Source organism: Rhipicephalus sanguineus, chromosome 11 (assembly GCF_013339695.2).
Source record: "Rhipicephalus sanguineus isolate Rsan-2018 chromosome 11, BIME_Rsan_1.4, whole genome shotgun sequence".
NCBI lineage: Eukaryota > Metazoa > Arthropoda > Arachnida > Ixodida > Ixodidae > Rhipicephalus > Rhipicephalus sanguineus.
In genome coordinates this window covers 56260595-56281428 of record NC_051186.1, presented here as the reverse complement: position 1 = coordinate 56281428, position 20834 = coordinate 56260595, and the positions used below count along the sequence as shown (strand labels likewise).

The window sequence follows — 20834 nt, the reverse complement described above, 5'->3', positions numbered from 1 at the left end:
ACTGAACTATGCCGCTCTAAACTTTGCCGCTTGCTACTGTCACTGACATCTGCCAGACTTGGTTTTTTAAATGTGATATTCATTACATCCTACTCAACGTAATTCCTGCTCTGGGAACTTAGGTTTGATAAGTCAAAGAAAACAATACTACCTCAGCACAAAGTGAAGCAGCTGTGGAAGAGACAGTAATGTCTGACGACGCATTTCATGAGAGTTACCTTTTAAGTGTTCCCGTGACAGTTCACAGCAACCATAGAGCGAATTTTTAATACAAGTGCAGCTCCTACAAATGTCACAGCCCTGACCAGAGACATTCCAAGAAACAAGGAACATCAAGATGACTCCGCAACGGAAAGCCCTGCATGATGTACTTTTAATAATCTTACCCTTCTTCACTGCAAGTCTTAGTGCACCGGAGATGCCAATTGAGAGGTCAGGTTCCTCTTCTAAAATAGGCTCTTTCTCACGGTCCTGAAAACAGAAGCAGCAGATATAATATTCATGACACGCTTTGATCACAAGTGACTGACAGCAAATGTGGCAAACTTTCCATGCACGCCACTTAATGCCCAAGCTTGCCAATGATGAGCAGCAGGCATAATTTATGTTTTAAAGCAGGGGTGGCCGGCAGAAAGTAGATGATCCAGAAGGTCACTTGCACTGACTTTTTTTATGCTGCAGCTGTACAAGCTCAGGTTCATGTGTAGGGTGTGTGTAAGACCAGGGGCAGTGCCTGCGGGGTGTGCGAGGGGAGGGGAGGGGGGGGGCAGCTGCCCGTCTAAGGTCTGCCCCCCCCCCCCTTGGCCCTCCCAACAGCAAACATATTCAAAGCACAGCGCATAAGTTCCCAGCCTCTCCGCCTCCCTGAAGGAGCTCACTGTTCTTAGGTACCACCCCCCCCCCTCCAGTAAGAAACCCTGGCGCCGCCCCTGTGTAAGACACGCACATATCTTAATATTCTTGCAGAATGGAAAACTTGGCAATTCATTGAAAGTTCGCAGTGGCGTGGCACCACTACACAGACAACGTCTGGCAAGAAGTCAGTGCACGTCCAGTAACTTGTTGCCTTCCATTTTACCCATGCAGTGCTGCCAAACATTTTGAGAAACCATCGTAGGATGACTTTTGACATTAATGTAATTACCACTGAAGCAATGCCGCAACACACTATATGTTGCCACCGCCAAAACGTGTCACATGAGGCAAGTATTGCAGCTGGGCTCCTTTCATGCACATGTGTTCTGACAACATAGCTTGAATACTATGTACACCAATGCACCGACGAAAGCATGGAACACTGGCCCACGTTGCATGTAGCCCATGTACAGAGAGAAACTTGCTCGAAAACTCTTTCCCTTGACAGAATAATGGTGCAATTGTAACAGAAAGAAGCACCAAACCACCGTTTGAAGGAGGCCTGATGTTGGTATCAAGTTCTGCATCTCATCCGCAGCTGTGTGCAGATAACGTTACTGGTTACACTCGACTGTGATAAAGTTGCTTCACTCAAACATTACCATTGCTTTTAAACTCAAAATAAATTATGTAAATGCACCGACTTTTGAAACATTCCACACACAGCGCTTTTTTCCTGGGAATATGCTCTCCGTTCAAGGTAACGGCAAATGAATCAAAGATCAGTACGAAATGTGGTACCTTGATTTCTACAGGCTTTTCTTCAATGTCAACTTCGTTCCATGCACCGCGATTCGCCGCATCCCCTGCCTCTTGATCTTCCTCTTCATTGTCTATGTCCATGTCCTGCAAGAAGGCCAGGCTTCTTATCAGATAGGAAAGGTCACTTGCAGCACTTCTGACAGTCTAGTTCAGAAAAACGCAATCGGCGTCTGACAAAGATACGAAGGAATCGCGTACCAGCAGCTCCTCAGCCTCCTCGTCACGATTTCCAGACATGCCGTACGTGGGAATGTCGCCAAGAGTTCGACAAAATTCAGCCGTGGAGTTTAGCACAATGGCTTTTGCCGCGTTTGCTTTGTCTTCGCCATCATCTTGGTCGCGTGCCAATCGTGCAGACTCTGCTATCTGTTTGAAAGAACAAAAGAATGAACTATTTACTGTAACAAACAGTTGTGAACCTAAACCAGACACCTGCATACAGCAAAGGATGCCAACTAAATATGCAACATGACACGTCGAAAGAATTATTGCTTTAACTTGTAGTACTGATAGCTTTGACTTGTACTAACTCCAATTAACTGTGCTATACGACCGCGGCACCCACCTTCACTTTTTGGCCAAAAAAGGCATCAAACAAGAGACCACACAAAAATATAGCCATAAGAAATGCACACAGCACCACAGTTTGGCAAAATAACCAAATCTCCCTCAGACTGATTCACAATATATACACCTGTTTGCTTGGCGCACTCTCGGAATCTCGAAAATACCACTCAGCTGGACTCAGCACAGGCTCGGACAATGGTTCGGTCCAAGTTCTAACGAGTAGGATCACACACGAATTTTCCAAACTATGGCGCCGTAATTTTGTTTTTATGTAGTAAACCATCACACCTAGCCTTACATGCTATCAGCAAATTTAGCTCTAAGTCATCACGCCGGAGTGACATTGATGATGCAGGGCAACTTCATGATCAACCTGAAATGCCATTCTTCCTTTTCATAGCTTCATAGCTGCAAAGTGAGATCCTTAATTGTGCAAGGAGTGTGAGGTACTGTCTCTTTGACCAATACAAAAATAGATGTGTCACCATTCCTTCAGCAACAAAGGCTGGCAAGATGCAACTACTAACGCGCTGCAACGAGCGCATGCCCACCTTCTGCACAGAGCTTCCCTCGGCGAGACGCAACCGCCTCGCCTTCGTTAGCGCAGCTTCCAGAGTCTGCTCTGTGTCATCCTCTTCCACTGCCACACCAGTCAAGTCTTCGTCCGGTCCAACCACGTCTGAAAGAGGACAAACGTGCAAACGTGAGCAAAACGATAAGTTGCCTTCGCAAGCACTGCCAAACTAAAATTTGCACAGACACAGACACACGACACAGATGCAGGACACTGAGGCAAGCCATAGACACGAGCTCACTCACCTTCCTCCTCAGGTGGCTTTGCGGCTTCATCAAAGAACTGCTGGCTCTGGGGATTCACAAAGACGGGTTCCGTGAAGTTGTTCTCGCGGCGCCGTCTATGGTGACAAAAGGGGGCGATATATGACTACTATAAATGTCATACCAGAACACGAAAAAATGCTCCTCAACATCACGTCGAACCCTTAAGTTATGCCCGTCATTCACAATTAGCACAGTCTGCCTCCATAGAAACCTTCAACAACTGGACATAAATGAAAAAAGTCACAGTTTCGCCGCAAGGGCGAAGCAATGAATGCGATAGCAAGAAAAGCAGCCCGTGATGGACGCACTGCTACGCTGCAGAAACATCTGCCCCCCCGGCAGCAACTACCGAGCGAGCAGACAGCGGAAGGGCAAGGTCCTCCCTGCGCACATATTAGAAGCGAGCGAGCTGGCCGGCGACTTTTAAATGCACCCGTTGCGCTCCTCACGCTATCTCGCTGGTAATGAAGAAACGCTTATAACGCCTGCCGTCTCTGAGTACTGCGATAAAGGGTGCGTATATAACGCTCGCCGTTAGATACCTAAGGGATCTGCGTCTTGTGGCGTAGTGGTTAGCGCCACGCACTGCAGAGTGAGAGGTCGCTGGTTCGATTCCACACTTCGGAAGCATTTTTCTGAATTATTTTTCTTTGGGACTTTTATATATATACACATACTTATACATATACGGAGCATGACGCTGGCGACGGTGACGGCAAAAACCAGCCGAGACTGTCCATAAAAGGCATCAAACTCGCAATAAAAAAAAAAGCATCCATCGTCAATGTTAACAGAAATCGCACTTTGGTTCACATTTAAGCACACATGCACTATGGCATACAGCTTAGAAACTCCTGTTAGATAGCTGATCAGTAGTGGTGAAGTTTTTAGACAGAACTCGACTTTTCACTTCAATTTCAGCAACTTTGCTTATCTCGAAACATTTTTTTGGTTTTTAATACTTCGAGATAACGAGGTATTACTGTACACAGCTGCTCACCAAAACTCGTAGCCTGCCTCTAAAAAGCATGCGATCCTAGCTCAACAGTCAACTGCGATCATCATAGAGGCAAATGACATGCTAAAGTATCCTGTCCTTCTACATGCTGTACACAGAATGCCTTACTTGTAGTGCTCGAGTTCTGGTCCACTGTAATATATAAAAAAGCTGTAATAAACTCAGAAGCATATTACCGTGATCCGTGGTCTTTTTTGTCATCCTCATGTCCAGGCAACGGAGCTAGATCATCCGCCTTGAAGGTCTCACGTTTGCGCGTTTTCCTCACTTTCTTTTTGGTCTTCTTAAATGTCGCCTGGGGAGAAAGTACACATAACAGTCTATAAGACAAAATCTCACAGCATAAAACATTCCAATGTAATTGGCAAGGGCACTTATTGCATACAAATGCCAAGCTACATAGAAATGTGACAATTTTTTTTTAGTATAACGGCTGCTACGATCATAAAAGGCTGGGCATGCAAACACGGACACAAGAAAGAAATCAAGACAACACAAACACTGGCATCTGTGGTGTCTTGACTTCTTTCTTGTGTTCGTGTTTCCACGCGCAGTCTTTTAGAATGAATACTTACCAACTAGCTCAGCCCTCTGTTATTCGACTGCTATGAGCAATTGCTCGTGATAACTGGGCCATTTCGCCACAAATCTTGCCGGTAAGGGTAACGTTGGCTCTGATACAAGTATTCAAGTCAAAATTACGCCGATATCACACAAACTGTCAACGCTGGAAACGAAACTACGGGCATTACTTAGCCCTAAATTTTCCCGTTTCGATCGGTTAGTACTGTACTTTCAATAACAACATATAAACTGTAATTTCATCTAATGACACCAAAGTACACATTCGAGGGCCACATTTCTGGACGCTCGCCAGTGCCGGCTTTTCCGCATATGATGCCACCACCCCCGAACTCTGTTAACTCATAAAAGCTACGCTTAAAAAGCTGTCTTAGATTTTTGGTCTCAGACCAGGCCTCCCTGTACACCATGGGAAATCAAGCCACTGTTAAAACCGATGGAAACACATAAAGGAAAAAGAAGGGTCACTTACCATTTCATCGGGAGTGAAGTACTCGGTGGCAATCTGAGGAGCGGGCATGATGAGGCTGTCCTGCAAAGTAATTGCGAATGGTGTCAAACAACCACGAAACGTAGGACGTCCAGATGTGCCGGCTTTAAAACACAGAGTGCTTGAATTCTTGGTGTCACATTATCAACCCATGCATGCATGAACCTCTATACACAGCCCAAGCTCTTTGACAGCCTAACCAATTAGGTGTCAATTTTGTTAATATTTAGTACTACAATAATTAACTGAACAAAACGCTTCAGCTGTTAAGACAAATGAGAAGAAGAATAGATTACTGTACCGGGCCCATCTTTGTTAAAAACTATCGTATAAGTCCAATAGATAACGAAGCCAAGAAAAACACAGGCAATGTTAGCTGTACTTTTCAATTGAAGCATTGAAATGAAAAAGAAAGCAAAAAAGGAATGAAAGTGGATGAAAAAGAAAAAAATTTGCTGTCAGTGGGAGCCACAACCTCTGCACCATGTGGAAGATGTGAGTACAAGTTGTTGGCTCGAAAGCAATCAGGGTAAAAATTGTTAATCGCTACACTTCTCTTTCATAGTGACAAAATTTCGAAAAACACATTTTCGATAACACACCGTTGCATAGTCATCACACTTGCCTTCTGCTTTTGCTTCAGCTTCATTCGCACCAATTCCAGCTCCTTCTCCTTATCGGCCTCAGTCGGACCCGCACCTGGAGTAGAACCACAGTGGAACGATAATTTCAGTCAAAATGTCATATTTTTTAATGAATTTGTTTTTCCGATCCTCAGGCCATCTATTACAATTGTGGTGAAATATTTGAAGAGCATAAGCAGAAGAAGTTGAGAAAAAAGCACCTTACAAGTGTGCTGTCATCAAAAACTGAGAAAATCAGGCTACAGAAAATTCGAATGTTGCAGCTTTCCCTTAGTGCTGTGCTGCCATCTTGGCATCATCGTACAGTGGAGAGATTAGAGCCCAATGTAACGTGAAAGCTGCATTTCTCCAATGGAAAATAAAACTAGCTCTGTTCTGAGTTCCGTTTTCTTAGCTTTGAGTTCCATTTTCTTTGCGCTCTGTTTTCTCAGCTTTCACTTTTTGTGCAGTTGCTGTCAGTCAACCCTATGCCATTTCTCAACAATTAAAAGATAAAACCATCCCGTTTTTTGTGCTTAGATCCTGAAACACTGGCGAGTGGCGTAAAGCTGTCCATATATGTCTCCACATCATACAGATTTTTATAAATGGCGTTTTGTAAAAGTTGTTAATAAAACAATATGTACAGGACATTTGAAAAACTTTTTGTGTGCTTATTTGAATATTAAAAAATAAATCGAGAGCTTTATGGCCCAGAATGGGCCCTTGTGAGTATGCTTATGATAAAATGTTCACGAACTAATGTGTAATTAATTAATTAATTAATTAATTATGGGATGACAATGAGAGTCTATCAGGTCTTCAAACACTACAACAGATAGCTCAAAAGAGATATCAGTACTGATATCAGCATAATGAATCACATCTGCATGCCACATTTTTTCTATAAATAACAAAAATATTTTTCACTGCCACATCCCCACTTAACTACAGAGACAGCTTCATTTCAAAACAAACCGCAGCTGCAGGCATGAAACTTACCTATGCTGAACTTCTCCCGCTTGACGCCTTCAATCTCTTCGTCATACTTGTACAAGAGAGACTTTTTCTTTACCTAAAAGCAGGGTCAAGGGCAAATAGAGTAAAATCAGAACAATATAAGCTGTGGTGATGTCGCTGCTAGCTCAAGGCTGGAAGTCTCTACAGTCAAGTAACAAGCCAGGAAAAAAAGATCACATATGATTATGATACTGCCTAATGCAAATTCTGAGCGCAGCTGTTAAGGTGTTTTCATTTTGTGATAAGTCGCGTGCATCAAGGTGACGTGGTGCGGTATAGAATGCTCGGTTTTCACGTTAATGTAACACAGTGAACATGGCGTCGCCAACTTCCGCTGCCGCTGGCTGACGTGAACACTGCGCCGCACTATAAAGGGCCCTTAAGAGTCCACTGAAGCGTTCCACACACAAAGTCTCCCTTCGACCAACGCACGTCTTCTTCTCCAAAGCCTCACCCACTTTCTCGTGCCTGCATGCGTTGCACTGTCACAAGAAGCGCGAGCAGGCACGAGGCATTGCAGATGCTAACACAGCGGCTCGCTGGATCTCATGGTGGAAAACTCCTTGGGGCAGTCTCTTTCGCTCTATCGGTTACGCCGCCGACAACGGCAGCACCGCTTAACGGAGGAACGGGCACCTAAGAGCTGCGCTTTAAAACAACCTAATCACTGGCTACAGCCATTGCTATACCACCCAAACAGCATTTGCAGAGACGCTTGATCTAATGACATCCACTCATTTCCATAACGTCAAACACTTTTGGATGTTTAAGACAGTTGGTTTAGCCACAGGAATATACGTTTGTGTCGCTGGTTTGAGGTCGAGAACTTGAACATACCGGAAAATTTTAATGATAGATCCTGATATCAGTACTCAGCCAAAGATAGTATATTACAAAAAAGTGACAGACTTCCAATATGCTTAGTAACCTGTCATCAGCACAGAAAAAATACTTGCGCTTCGAATGGAAACAAGCTGGCACGGCTCTGTTACAGAGATGGAAGGCAAGAGCAACACTGTTCAGCAGACTGAGCAAAATTTTTGTTAGGTTGTAATCAACTAGAAATTAATAATAACTGATTTGAGCAGTTAAGTGCATAATTAGCAAAGCTACATTATGTCAACTTTCATGCTAACATTTAAAGCGGAGCGCCTTCCCCCCCTTTTTTATAGGCAGAAACAGAGAGTCGAGCAACAATTTTTTGTTACTAAAATAAAGGCACAAATCACATTTTTCGAAGAGATATGATGAAATGGCCAACATCTGCCTTTAGATTTCACGCAGGTGGCCTAGACAAGCAAATCTTTAAAAAAAATCCTGGAGGTGACCCTATTCGTTGGCTTGGGTGCGTGGTAATGGCACTTGCATGCCGGCGTTCGTGTGCCCAGGTGTATTCCTTGGGTTAACTTTGTTTCATGCGCTGCCGTAACGGATCTCAGAGGTCACATAGAAAGAAGCGCATGGTTGAGATCTGCTCTGTCAGGTGCTGCGAGAGTCCCAGCTGCTCACAATCTTTCAATGAACTCAAGCAATATTCATTAATTATCCTGACAGTTAATTCGTCCCCACCCTAACCCTTTGGGACGCTATGTAGGCAATTGTGTATACCACTTGTTTTTGCTATTTGTGTCGACTAGGGGCTAAGAAAGAGCAAGATACATTGAGCTTTCGATGAATTGAACCTCCTGCATAGTAAGTTTGTCTTCGTTTAACTTTATTTTGCAGTGTACTGTTGCGTATGATCACTTTGCTGAAAGCACTAGCATATTCGACGAGTCATTCGTCGTGCCGCATTGCGCGACCCACCTCAAAGGTATAATTTTTCTTTGCTCAACATGTACAGACGGGTCCACTGTTAAAGGGAACACTTGCGTGCAGGGCATGTTCGGATTTCACTCTCTTGCAAAAGCATAGTGGCTTAGATTGGCATAAGACTACTGGTGGTTGACAGCTGCGACTCCTTTTGACAGAACAGTGCCATGCACGAACGAAGTTTCCCCATCCACTTGCCGTTAGGGGGCCAGCAATATGAAGGGTGCTCATTCGAGCGTTCCCTTTAACAGCGGACCGTGTACATAACCTTTAACAGTGTACATAACCGAAAACGATTCTGCACTATATTTGTAGCCTGAGATTTCATTCTATTTATGCAAAAACAGAGCATGAACAGCTTCAGAATAAAGAGATATTTAATTACAAATTAATTAGAAATGATTATTATAACACACATAAATTAACGTATTATGACATTATTTTTGTTGCAATATAATACCCAGTGCCTTGAAATAACGCTGTATCGATTTGACGCATTTACAGACAGTTCTTCATAGGTGGTGTCTGAAAGGGTTAAGTAATGTTATGGTCTGATGTAATATGTATCCAATATAACACAAATTGAACCTAAACCATCGATTTTTATTCTTTAGGAGGCTTTTTATGAACACTGGTAAAACTGGAAGCAAGTGCTCAAAAGAATATGCTTGGAAGAGAAACAAGAGCATACTAATAAGGGCAACAAAATATGCGAGAATGTTTATTCTATCAGCAAGGAGTACGAAGCTGACCTCAAAGAAAGAAAAAGAAGCAAAGGTGTTTGAACTTACAATTCCAAACTCGTCGACTTCAGTGTCGTCATAAGGCTGATAGCCAGGCTTGCCCTTGCGGTTTTCCACGTTTCGCTCTGCCTTCTCAGCTTCCACCAAATTGACATTTTCGAGCACATCATCCCCATCATCAAGAACGCCTAAAAAAAAGTAGACAGCAACACGCTTTTAACAGTCTCAACTGCATTCTTAGCAAGGTGGCTACAAATGCACTTCAGAATACAGCATCGCTAGCAACAGAAGAAGGTAGACGGAATTCCTTTTTATTCGCCTCTACAAAAAACACTGCTCTAATCCATCTGATTCCACTATCACTATGTTATTTTAGTACTATCACTCATCGTGAAACAGCCGCTATGTTTGTTTCCATTTTCTTCAAGCCAAACCTTGATATACAATTAACATTGATGTGACAAATTAATATATCAGTGAGGTAAATCTAGAAGTTTCCTCACTGCCAATGCAGTGTGCAAAGAATACACAAGCTTATATTTATAACTAAGATTCCATGTAACATTTTCGTGTCATATGCAGATTTATTTGCAGTAAGCTTCAACTGTATGGTATGCATCCATATTAAAAACACAGTCCTAATGTGCCACTTTGTGCATCTGAGAGCTTGATAATACGTCCCCTTGTTAATGCCTACAATTGTCACATTACACTTCAATGCCTCAAAAACATTCGATGCAATTTTATTACCATGGGATCATCAACACAAGTGGCAATTACAACCTTCAATTTCTCTCAACAACAGATTATCTCAGTGTCCAATTATCAGAAAGAGTAATGGATTGGGCAAGCTGGTATATGGTGACTACTAGTAGCAAGAGTTATAGCGCTAAGCAAACGACGGCAGGATAAGGCAATTTAGAAAAACTGTGCACTGGGTGAGTTGGTAATACATTGCGCATGATAACTGCGTGAAAAGAAAAATGGAGACTAGGAAGGCACACACACAAGCGCAGACTGGCAACTCGTCGTACAGGATAAGCTGACAAAGAATGTGATAGGACGATGTGACAAAGGCAATCATGTCACTAGTCGTTTTGTCACTTTGTCCGGTCGTGTTTCACTTAGTGTTACAAATCTTGCAGTGGGCACCTGCATAGTTGAAAAACTTTAGTTACCTTGGTCTTTTAAAGTCAAGATGACGGACTGTCCTTCCTTGAAGCGGTCTGTGCTGTGAAGCACTTCGAGCCCTTTCAGGTGCTTGGCTGTGTACTCCTGACAATGGGAAAGAAACGGACACGGTAAGCATTTCACGATTAGTGGCAAAGACTAGTCTGCAGTAATGCAAACTTACCTTGGTGGGCTTAAACTCCTCCTCCACAATCTTTCCAATACCAAACTCCTCATCCATCTCTTCTAACATTCTTGCCTTGAAAAAAGAAATGAAAAGGCAACAAGTTGTTTATCGCTTCTTTTCACACTAGACTCATCCATACATTCACGAATATCCTGATCATTTTGTTGCCTGGCCCGAAATAGTCCATGTTCTTTATGGGCACGTATATGCTACAGCAATCTCAAGAAATACAAAAACAACAAAGTATTTTTACTGCCCCATCACCAAACACAGATGTAGAAGACACTGTACAGACTGATTTAGAGTGCAATGTAAATACCCACACTTCTTAATGGTGATATTCAGAACTACCCTTTGAGGCAACCAATCAGTCAAACCAATTCCAAGAACTCCAACGTGCTTCAGGTTTACTGGGAATAACCAAAATATGATGCAAGCGCGAAATATGCAAGACATCACACTCACTCTCTGCTCGGCCTTCTTTTTTTCTTCTTGAATCTTGCGGCTTTTCTGAACCCATCTCAAGGCGTCGTCGTCCTCGTCACTGTCCCCAAGGCCCTTGATCTCTCTGGAATGTGACAGTTTCTTGATATACTAGATGCTATAGTGCACTAAAAAGGAGACGCATTTGGGTTGTCACATTTAAGAGGGCCTTGTGCTCCTAATTTTGCTAGCGTGAGGACGAAGATTGGCACGCTCGGAAGCACCCATTTTGACTTACTTCTACTCTACTATTAAGTGCAGGACCTTGATGATGCTTTAGCATTGTCCACGTCATGCTGTAAGCAAAAGTTTTCCTTCTCTGCACACAGAATTTCTGATTCCAATCCTATGACCACACTGCACAAGATGGGACAGTAAAGTGGCTTATGCGTTCTCGTGAACACATTTATTTTAGAAGTCATCAAGCAACTAACTAACTGTTGGGGTTTAACGTCCCAAAACCACAATATGATTATGAGGGACGCCATAGAGGAGGGCTCTGGAAATTTCGACCCCCTGGTGCCCTTTAATGTGCACCTAAATCCAAGTACACGGTCCTCAAGCATTTTTGCCTCCATTAAAAATTGCGGCCGCCACGGCCGGGATTCGATCCTGCGACGTTCGGGTCAGCAGTCGAGCGCCATAACCACTAGACCACCGTGTCGAGTCATCAAGCACATAAAATGCTAAATAATTTGGTACTATTTGCAACTATGGTATATGTTTAGAGAAGAAACTTGCAGGCTGTAGTGTTCAAAGACAGCTTCATTTCATTTGATACTTGCAAAGCATTTGCATTGCTAAATATGCTCAGTACGCAAATTTCACGCTCAGCGCAAAGCCTTTTTATTCGAATTACCGCAAGTGCAACATTGACAGCACTGTGTATTAGTAGGCAGCTAACCACACTCACCTGTACTTATCGGCAATTTTCCGTTTCTCTCGATTTGCCGTGATCTTCTCCCTGAGCTTCTGCGCCTCCACCTTGTCTTGCATGTTCTCGGTCTTGACAAAGACCTCCTTCCTCTCGTCCTCGTTGGCATCACCAACTGGTGCATCTCCAAGGCCTACGAACATGGAAGGCATTATACAAAAGAAACCTGAGGTCTTACGTGGCAAACCCACAATATGATTATGAGGCAGGCCGTAGTGGGGAACTCTGGATCAATTTTGAGCCCTTTTGGTTCTTTAAAGGAACCAACAACTGGCCAGAATGTGTGATTAGATCCTGGTAGAAATGAAGAGACAGTGAAATGTAGTTACAGATTCCAGCATCCTTTTTGCGTTCTGAGTAGGATCTATATTTTTAAATCGTGTTTGAAAGCAACAATAAACTGGTATGTCGCGCAGCTTAGCGGAAGTGCCTTGAAGCTGAATTATGGAGTCGATCACTTCGCTGCATGTAGTCTGATGCTTTCGTGCGCTTCACAATTAGTTCTCAGAATTAGAGTATGTATATTATTATCCATCCCCGCTCTATTCTGTGCTGCTTACGAGGTAAAAGGAGTTGCACAGTGCGAAGTGGTACTGCCTTCACAGCAGCCAGTGGGAAATGCCGAGCCGCGGCGCATGCGCTCGCAGTGCACGCATGTGCAGTAAACCGCCGTGCTCGAATACAAACCACTCTCACTGTTTGCAGCACGTGTTGTCACGTGTCACTTCATATTCGCCGCAGATAGAAAAATTCTGATTACAAATGTTTCACGGCGGTTTCCACATTACCATTCCATGATTAGACACTCTGGCCGGTAAACTTTCTGTTGCGCTAAAGAAAATAGGAACCACAATAATTTGTTGTTGGTCTCTTTAAGGTGAGGCGAGATTTTGTTTGGTCAAAAAATTCTATTTTGAGATTTTGCAAGCATCTGATAGAGAATTTCTTTATCTTTCAGAAAACGTATCAGACTTGGATACTCGCGGTTTCAGAAATAATTCTTGGTCCTTTTTCCTCGACACGGTGACAGGAAACATGGGTGTTCCCCTACGTGATCTCTGCGTTTTTCTCAAAGCAACATTTTTGGAAATTTGAATACCTTTCTCTCAGGAACTGCAGGGCATAAGAAAACGAAAATTTTCAGTTGTGTTAACTAGTGGGATTTACATAACTGGAACCAGAATCAGTAGCCTAGGTACACTGGTATTTTTTTTTTCAGTATAAAAAAAACATTCATAAGTGGCAATTACCTTACATCGACAAACGTAAAATAAACATAACAAATCTAGTTTTTGTTGTACGCTCACACTTTTAGTTCCACTTCTGTAAAACGTTAGTGACTACCTTTGTACAAAATTGCAATGCTCTGCAGGTAGCAGACTTTAATGAAGTACCCCCTATATGTAGAAATCTTAAAAAACAAAAATAGAAAACACTAAATGTAATTTAAAACTAATTTTGAGCTCAAATGCAACTTGCATCTATTTTTAACATTCCTTGCAAATTTTATAGCTATAGCTTTTAATTACCACTGCTGTATATCCAAATTTCGAAACTCACTTTCAAAGTCTCACCTTCCTTAATATGCATTCGAATCTATGAGTACAAGGGCATTCTTTCATTTCTCTCCCATGAATATGCAGCCACTGAGACCGGGAATCAAACCCGCATTTTCAAGCTTAGCAGAGCAACACTTTAATAATAATAATAATAATATCTGGGGTTTAACGTCCCAAAACCAAGATATGATTATGAGAGACGCCGTAGTGAAGGGCTCCGGAAATTTCGACCACCTGGGATTCTTTAACGTGCACGGGCCTCAAGCATTTTCGCCTTCATTGAAAATGCAGCCGCCGCGGTCGGAATTCGATCCCGTGACCTTCGGGTGAGCAGTCGAGCGCCATAACCACTAGACCACCGTGGCGGGGCAATATCTGTCATGTATATCTGGTATCGGTGTGGTGTGTGTGCTACCTGTGGTGTCGTTGACGTGGTGTAGCTGACGTATACTGTCACTGACGTGGTGTCGCTGTCGGTACACCACGTTGACGTGCCGTCAACGACAAGCGCCGTTTAAAACTGAGACACATAGTATGACGTACGGCGCCTTTGACAGTGTGAATTCTTTTTCAGATCTGTATGGCAGAATAAACTCACGTTCGAAAAATGGTGCATGCACCCCTTATGGCGTGTGGCCGATTTTCCGACGGAATTCATCTACCGCATGTTTCCACGCATACACTACCAACTATATATGAGCCATCAACATCAGCCTGACTTCGCCCACTACAGGGCAAAGGCCTCTCCCATGTTCCGCCAATCACTAGACCACTAGACCACCGTGGCGGGGCCAGAGCAACACTTTAGCAGCTAAGCTAGCACAACGGGTATCCTTAAGCAAGAGAAACCTTCTTTAGTGGGGTAAATGCCTTCTTTAAATAGATAACCGGCGAAACCAATAGACAATGATGTCAAGGAAGGTATAGCGGGCATTATTTGTAGTCGTTAACTGTAGTGCAGTGATTACGTTTATACCATAATTACTACACTACAGTTGCTGACTACAAATAATGTACCCTATACCTTTCCTGATGTCGATGTCTGTTGGTTTCATTAGGTTGAGTCTAACAAAGAAAACGAGCCCTTGATCAAGACCTCTTCTTTTGTTCATTCTTTAGAGGAACAGTCAGTCCACAGTAATGAGCCCATAATAGTAGTTGAAGATCGTATGCCATATGGAAAGCCCAAATACCAAGCAGACGTTGGACTAGAAACAATGTATAGTTTAATTAGGTGCAGAAATTTTGGCAGTCAGCTGTTCTACAAAAGCAAAGTAATGGATCTTTATTCCAGATAAATCCCAGTTAACATGTTTGCTGACATACTTGACTATAAGGAAGCATATGGAAAAAAAACAAAACAAATGTGGAAATAGCAAATGCTTTAACTCTTTGTGGTCTGTTGTCGGGGCCCCTCCAGACCACGTAACATGGCTGCAGCAGTCCACGGTTGGGCACTACTCGACAAGTTCTTTCGTAGTTGATTCAAGTGCGCGTTTTCTCACTGCATTATGCACTGTCTCTAACAGAGTAAGTAAACTTCTTTCACTAGAGCTTTGTAGTTTCGGACCGAAACGGATGGACGGTGTAAAGGTTTCGAACTGCAAAAGGTTAAAACTTTATGCAAATTGAAGCGTAAATGAACCAAACGTTTATCTTTGCGGTACATGATATCAAAATATCTCTTTCAGTGTCTACAAACATCAGATTCACTGATATCACTGAAAAGGAAGTTACTGGTAAGAAGAAAAAGAAATCAGAAGTAAGTTGCACCTGGTATTCCTCCTCCATCAACTTGCAGGGGCTTGAGTCCAAGTTTTGCTCGTAGCTTGCTGGAAAAGAGAAGGAAAAGTTGTGGAATGGTCAGCAACAGACGACCACATCCAGCAAGAAGCAGCACCAAAATTACAATAAGAAACTTACTTGGTCTCGTCAATGCTAAGGGAAGATTTGTCTTGGTACCCAGTATCACCTAAGAAGCCAAGAAGCATCACACTTATTAATTGCTGCGGTAATGCCTATCTGCCAGCATGTGAATTGATATCCCTTGGACATGACAGCAGAAGTAGAAAGAGAATGCTTTCTTTTTTTTTAGGGGCGAAGCTCCTCTTAGTCTAACCTTGTCACACGTCCGGCGTAAGGCGTAACCGGCAGTTTACTACGACCCATCACCGATCCTTTGCAAACTGCCCACTAATTCGTCTTTGCGTCCCACTACGATCCATGACTTCGCCGACCATAAAGCCATTATAATGAAGGAGGAACGGAAGCTACCTTTGCAAACTGCCCACTACTTCGCCTTTGCAAACATCCCACTACTTCACACTGCTTCCCACTACATCCCACAGCTTCAGGAGCTTCGCCCAAGCTCTTCATCATTCACCCGTGGATATGCTGTGAATTTTTTATGTTTACCCAGAGCACAATTTCAGTGGTGTGCATACGGTTATTGTGATCTGCCTTTCAATGCAGCACACAAGTAGAGGCAAAAATTAAACCTGACAAGTAGCATTTTGGTCTCTCTTGCTGTAGCCAATTTCATCTGCTTGGGGAACGCATGCACATGAACACATGTTATCATACGAAGTTATGGACACATTATAATTAAGATAAATATGTGAGCTCGAAAATAATTATCTCCCTCTCGTGTATGTTCACAATCACAAGACTAACAAGGGTAAAGTCAGATACTGGCAAGCAAAACTTTCTAGCCGATTTTTCATAAAAGTGGATGAAGAATTAGTTAAACTGCAGAATGAGTTTGAATAGGTGAACTTTATCACAAAACTGAGAGCACTGGAAGGTACAGGACCATAGAGCCTATTTTGACCGCATAGGACAGAGGCACTCAGGGAATACAATGAAATTTGTAATTCACAGCTGGAATACATTTACCAAGGCTAGCCTACATGCTAGACCTATATGTGAAGGCTAAAGAGAGGGGCTGCTCTTCGACTACGCAGAAACTGCTACAAAAGTTGTGCTAAAAATTACGCTGAAATTTTCACGTCCCACACCACAGAGCCTTCACTGCGTAACAGTACGAGAAGTATTATCTTTCCAATTTTCGTTCTACTTGATTTTGTCTCCCTAGCTGAACGAACAAAAACGAACGTAAACAAAAATCAAAGCCAATCATTTTGGTATTGTAATGCAACTTCTAGTAGATTACTTAAAATGGTAATGATGTCGTGCTATTAGTAACATGTTAAAACATTCTGGCACACGAGTCTTTCATCCATACAGGTGTGCGTGTGCTCTACTTGTAAGCACACCTTCAATAAAACTGACGTCAACGCTAATGAACTCGCATGAAAGGCAAAATATCACCTAGTTAATGCCTCCCCAATCCAATATTCACGTGTTCATGTAGCTGAAGCACATCATCCACTGCAAGACTTTCCACGCAGTTAACTACCACAGACTTTGCTCAGAATCGAGTTGTTGTTAGAGTGAAGTACGGCGAATGGCATTCATGTTAAAAAGACGGTGTGCAAACACGGACACTAGAGGAAGTCAAGACACCACAAACGTTTGTGGTGCGTTGACTTCCCTCTTGTGTCCCTGTTTGCACGCCCAGTCTTATTAACACGAACACCTACCAACCAGCTCAGCTCACTGTTATTCTAAACGACGAATGGTTTGTGCTGCTAGGTTTCACACGAAGCGAGCAGGAGACACGGTCACTATGTGGTTACACGGGTCACTCACTTTCGGACCCGCTTTGGTCTTGTTTTGGTCTGGGCGACAATTCGCGTTCCTCTTTGACGCGGACCTTTTCCACGGGCTGTCCTTCGTCCTCAACAGTAGTGCGGGCGCGTTTGCGGTCGCGGTGCCGATGTTTTTCCTTGGTACCGTCTCGCTCCCTCGACTTGGAGCGCGAACGACGCGACTTCTTCTTGTCCTTGCTCTTTTCCTTTGTCCTGTCCCGATCGCGATCCTTGTCCTTGTGTTTCTTGGACGATCCCATGACTACTTTTTATTATTTCGCGGATAATTTGTGCAGATAAACAGCTCGATGATGCGGGGCTTCAAAACAACGCTACGGCTACGTTGGCCGCCATGTTTATCCCTTCGTGATGCGCAGGCAATGATGCTTCCAGTGTTTTTCAATGGTTTCGTATTTAATTGCAACTTTTTTTTTTTTTACTTGCGCCACTGACCACGTAGTTTCTCACATTGACCACTTATGCTGGTATTGTGGCATTCAGGAGAAAGTAACGACTAAACATATTTTGCAGTGCATGTATCATCATTCTGGCGGCATGACACGATTTTGGGTTTGTGCTAGATTTGACCACGAGCTCCTCGTTAATTGGACACACGCAAGATTAAAAGAAAGCATGTGGCCCTTGCTTGCACGTGGATAATGTACTCCTGATCTGCACAGACAGCAAGCTCCTATGGGAGCGCGTGTCCCCGCTCTCGCACGGCGTTGAGTCAGAACGCCCGCATTCTGTGACGAACTGCCGGCATATATATGACTGTTTTTGCAAACTTAAACAGAGGGTTCAGTAAGATATTCATTGCGGTTAAATATTTATTGTATAGCGGTTGAAAACGTCTAGCTGTAGCCGTAGGCTAGCATGGTGTGGGACGGCCTATATGATGCCGTGTAATGCAAATAACTTCTGTATCACTTCTCATACCTTTATTTTCGAGGTATTTTGCATTTACGCATACACGATACAATCGCTCTGCGCTGGCCGAAACATCCCAACGAGCGCCGAGGCTGACGTGGGCGAACAAGTGTTGACTAGCGCCACGTTAGCCACGTTGCTTGTATGGATGGATGGATGGATGGATGCTATGAGCGTCCCCTTTATAACGGGGCGGTGACAAGTGTGCCACCAGGCTCGAAAAAAAAAAAAAAAGAAAACCTTTACTCTCTTTTTCTTTTTTTTTAGCGTTGGCCTAGTGTCTTTACTTCAATTAAAACTATTTTACTCCAGAAGACAAAAAAAAACCTTAAGTTTTCAGCTTCGTTCTGTGCCCTTTACGGCAGAATGTCCTTATTTTTTTTCCCCATTATTTATTTTTGTCCTTTCTCTCTAGTTTTCTGCCACCAATACTCTAACCGTCTCTTACTTATTTCAATCGCGGGTGTGTTCAGCTTTCCATTGTCTCTAAAACCCAAGGCGTCATGTAGGCTCGTGCCCAAACGTACACCTGGGTGGATGTCTCCACATTCAATCAGAACATGCTCCGCCGTTTCCTTATCTTCCCCGCAGCACGTGCATTGTTCTTCTTCTTTACTGAATCTCGCTTTATAACTACCCGTTCTAAGGCAACCCGATCTCGCTTCAAACAGTAAAGCGCTTCCCATTGAATTGTCGTAAAATGCCTCCCTCCTTATTTCATTTTTGCCCTTCCGGTAGTTACTCAAAGCCGGTTTTTTTCTCCATAGCTGTCATCCAGTAAATCCTCTCCGCCTCTCTGACTTTTCGCTTAACGCTCTTTGTTGACATACTGCTTACACTACCAGCCGTATATTTACTAGTGAGCCTCCTAGTTCTTTTTCTCCACTGTGTGTCCACGCTCTTCCTATACAAGTAACGGAACACCTTCTCTGCCCATCTACTCTCCTTCATATTCCTTAGCCTTTCTTCGAACCTTATTTTGCTCTGAGCCTCCCTCGCCTCAAAACCTGCCCATCCCATATCGCCCTTTACAGCCTCATTTGTCGTCTTCCCGTGAGCACCCAACGCGAGGCGTCCCACAGTCCTTTGATTTATATCCATTCCCGATTGCACCTCTGCTCTCATGCACACCACTGAGTTCCCAAAAGTAAGCCCCGGAACCATTACACCCTTCCACAGACCTCGAAGCACCTCGTACCTATTGTATCCCCACAATGCTCTGTGCTTCATTATTGCAGCATTCCTCTTTCCTTTTGCTGCTGAGGCTTTTTCCTGTACCTCCATGTACCTGTCACCCTCATTTATCCATACTCCGAGGTACTTGTATTCGCTCACTCTCGGTATTTCTTGGCCCTGTATTGACACCGCCTGATCACAAGGGTCATTGAATACCATCAATCCACATTTTGTTACACTAAATCCTAGTCCTAGAGCTTCCCCTTCCCTTCCGCATATATCCGCCAGCTGCTGTATATCCTCTCGACTGTCAGCAAATAAGACAATATCGTCAGCATAAAATAATCCTGGAAGCTTCTGCTCAATCATCACGCCGCCCTGTTTGTGTGACAGCTTAAAACCAAAGTTGCTACCTTCTAGCGCTTTTTCCATATTCACCATGTACAGCATGAATAACCAACGTTTATAGATACTTTTTTTCCGAACTCCTCCTTTCAAGGCGGGCGCGATTTGCTCCTAGGGAGTGTGGGGGCGCTGCAGTCTAACTTTGCGCCAAGTAAACGGCCGCTCTCTGCTGGCTTCACTGCCGCCGCTGTTGTTTGCGTTTCGTGTTGGTGTTCGGTAGCGCCTTTTTTTTCTGTGCGTTTGCATAGTCGATGTCTGTGCACGTGGCAAGCTTCCACGCTCTTCTGAAGACAATCCCACGTCTACACTGATATCTGCGACGTAGGACTCTTTGATTGTTGTGTATCGTGGGCACGATCTAAGCATTGACCACGCGTGGATGCACTGAGCACGTGTGTATGTGTGGACGTCTCCCGAGGTAAATTCTACTACTGCTGCTATCTGTGCGTCATGCCTCAGACCTTATGCCGACGTGTTTTGTGCCCGGGTGCACCAGCCGGTACAGAAAAAACCCCAAGAAACGCCACTTGTCTCCGCCGTCCGACCCGCTGTTTCTGCAAAAGTAGGAAAGATCCATTACACACGCGGACAAAAGTTTGGGAAATACGTGCAAGGTGTGCGATGTTCACCTCCAAGAAAGCGACATCCTGAAGATATATAAGATGCGCAGGATTCCCTTCCTTCTGAAACATTGTTGGTGTTGGAGAGGGAATACGTGAGCGGCAGCCTCGTTTACCCCTCCAAGACACTTTTCGAATGTGTGAGGAGTGTGGAGTACGTCATCAGCCAGGAATAAAAAAAAGATGATTCCTTTGGCGACCTCTTTTGTAGAGTCTTGGATGCACTTACCCAGAGAAGCCCCAGCTTTGTTGGTGGCGAACAACACTGCAGTGAATTTACTGCAAAGT

At 43.7% G+C, this 20834-nt stretch overlaps 1 protein-coding gene across 2 annotated transcripts in view; it reads right to left on the bottom strand.

Moving 5' to 3' along the window:
• LOC119374338 (U4/U6.U5 tri-snRNP-associated protein 1) overlaps positions 1-17777 on the bottom strand; it is a 32412-nt gene extending 14635 nt beyond the window's left edge. For both annotated transcript variants that reach the window (XM_049410980.1, XM_037644414.2), the window contains exons 1-17: positions 17417-17777; positions 15629-15677; positions 15479-15537; positions 12126-12279; positions 11195-11297; positions 10727-10801; positions 10551-10647; positions 9421-9560; positions 6800-6872; positions 5800-5873; positions 5157-5216; positions 4279-4397; positions 3064-3158; positions 2796-2923; positions 1876-2043; positions 1657-1761; positions 387-471 (exon numbers count right to left, since the gene is read on the bottom strand). In XM_049410980.1, coding sequence (XP_049266937.1) covers positions 387-471; positions 1657-1761; positions 1876-2043; positions 2796-2923; positions 3064-3158; positions 4279-4397; positions 5157-5216; positions 5800-5873; positions 6800-6872; positions 9421-9560; positions 10551-10647; positions 10727-10801; positions 11195-11297; positions 12126-12279; positions 15479-15537; positions 15629-15677; positions 17417-17675 — 1843 coding nt within the window. In that variant the 5' untranslated portion in view covers positions 17676-17777. The remainder of the gene's footprint in view (positions 1-386; positions 472-1656; positions 1762-1875; positions 2044-2795; positions 2924-3063; positions 3159-4278; positions 4398-5156; positions 5217-5799; positions 5874-6799; positions 6873-9420; positions 9561-10550; positions 10648-10726; positions 10802-11194; positions 11298-12125; positions 12280-15478; positions 15538-15628; positions 15678-17416) is intronic.
• Between the last annotated feature and the right edge of the window lie 3057 nt (positions 17778-20834).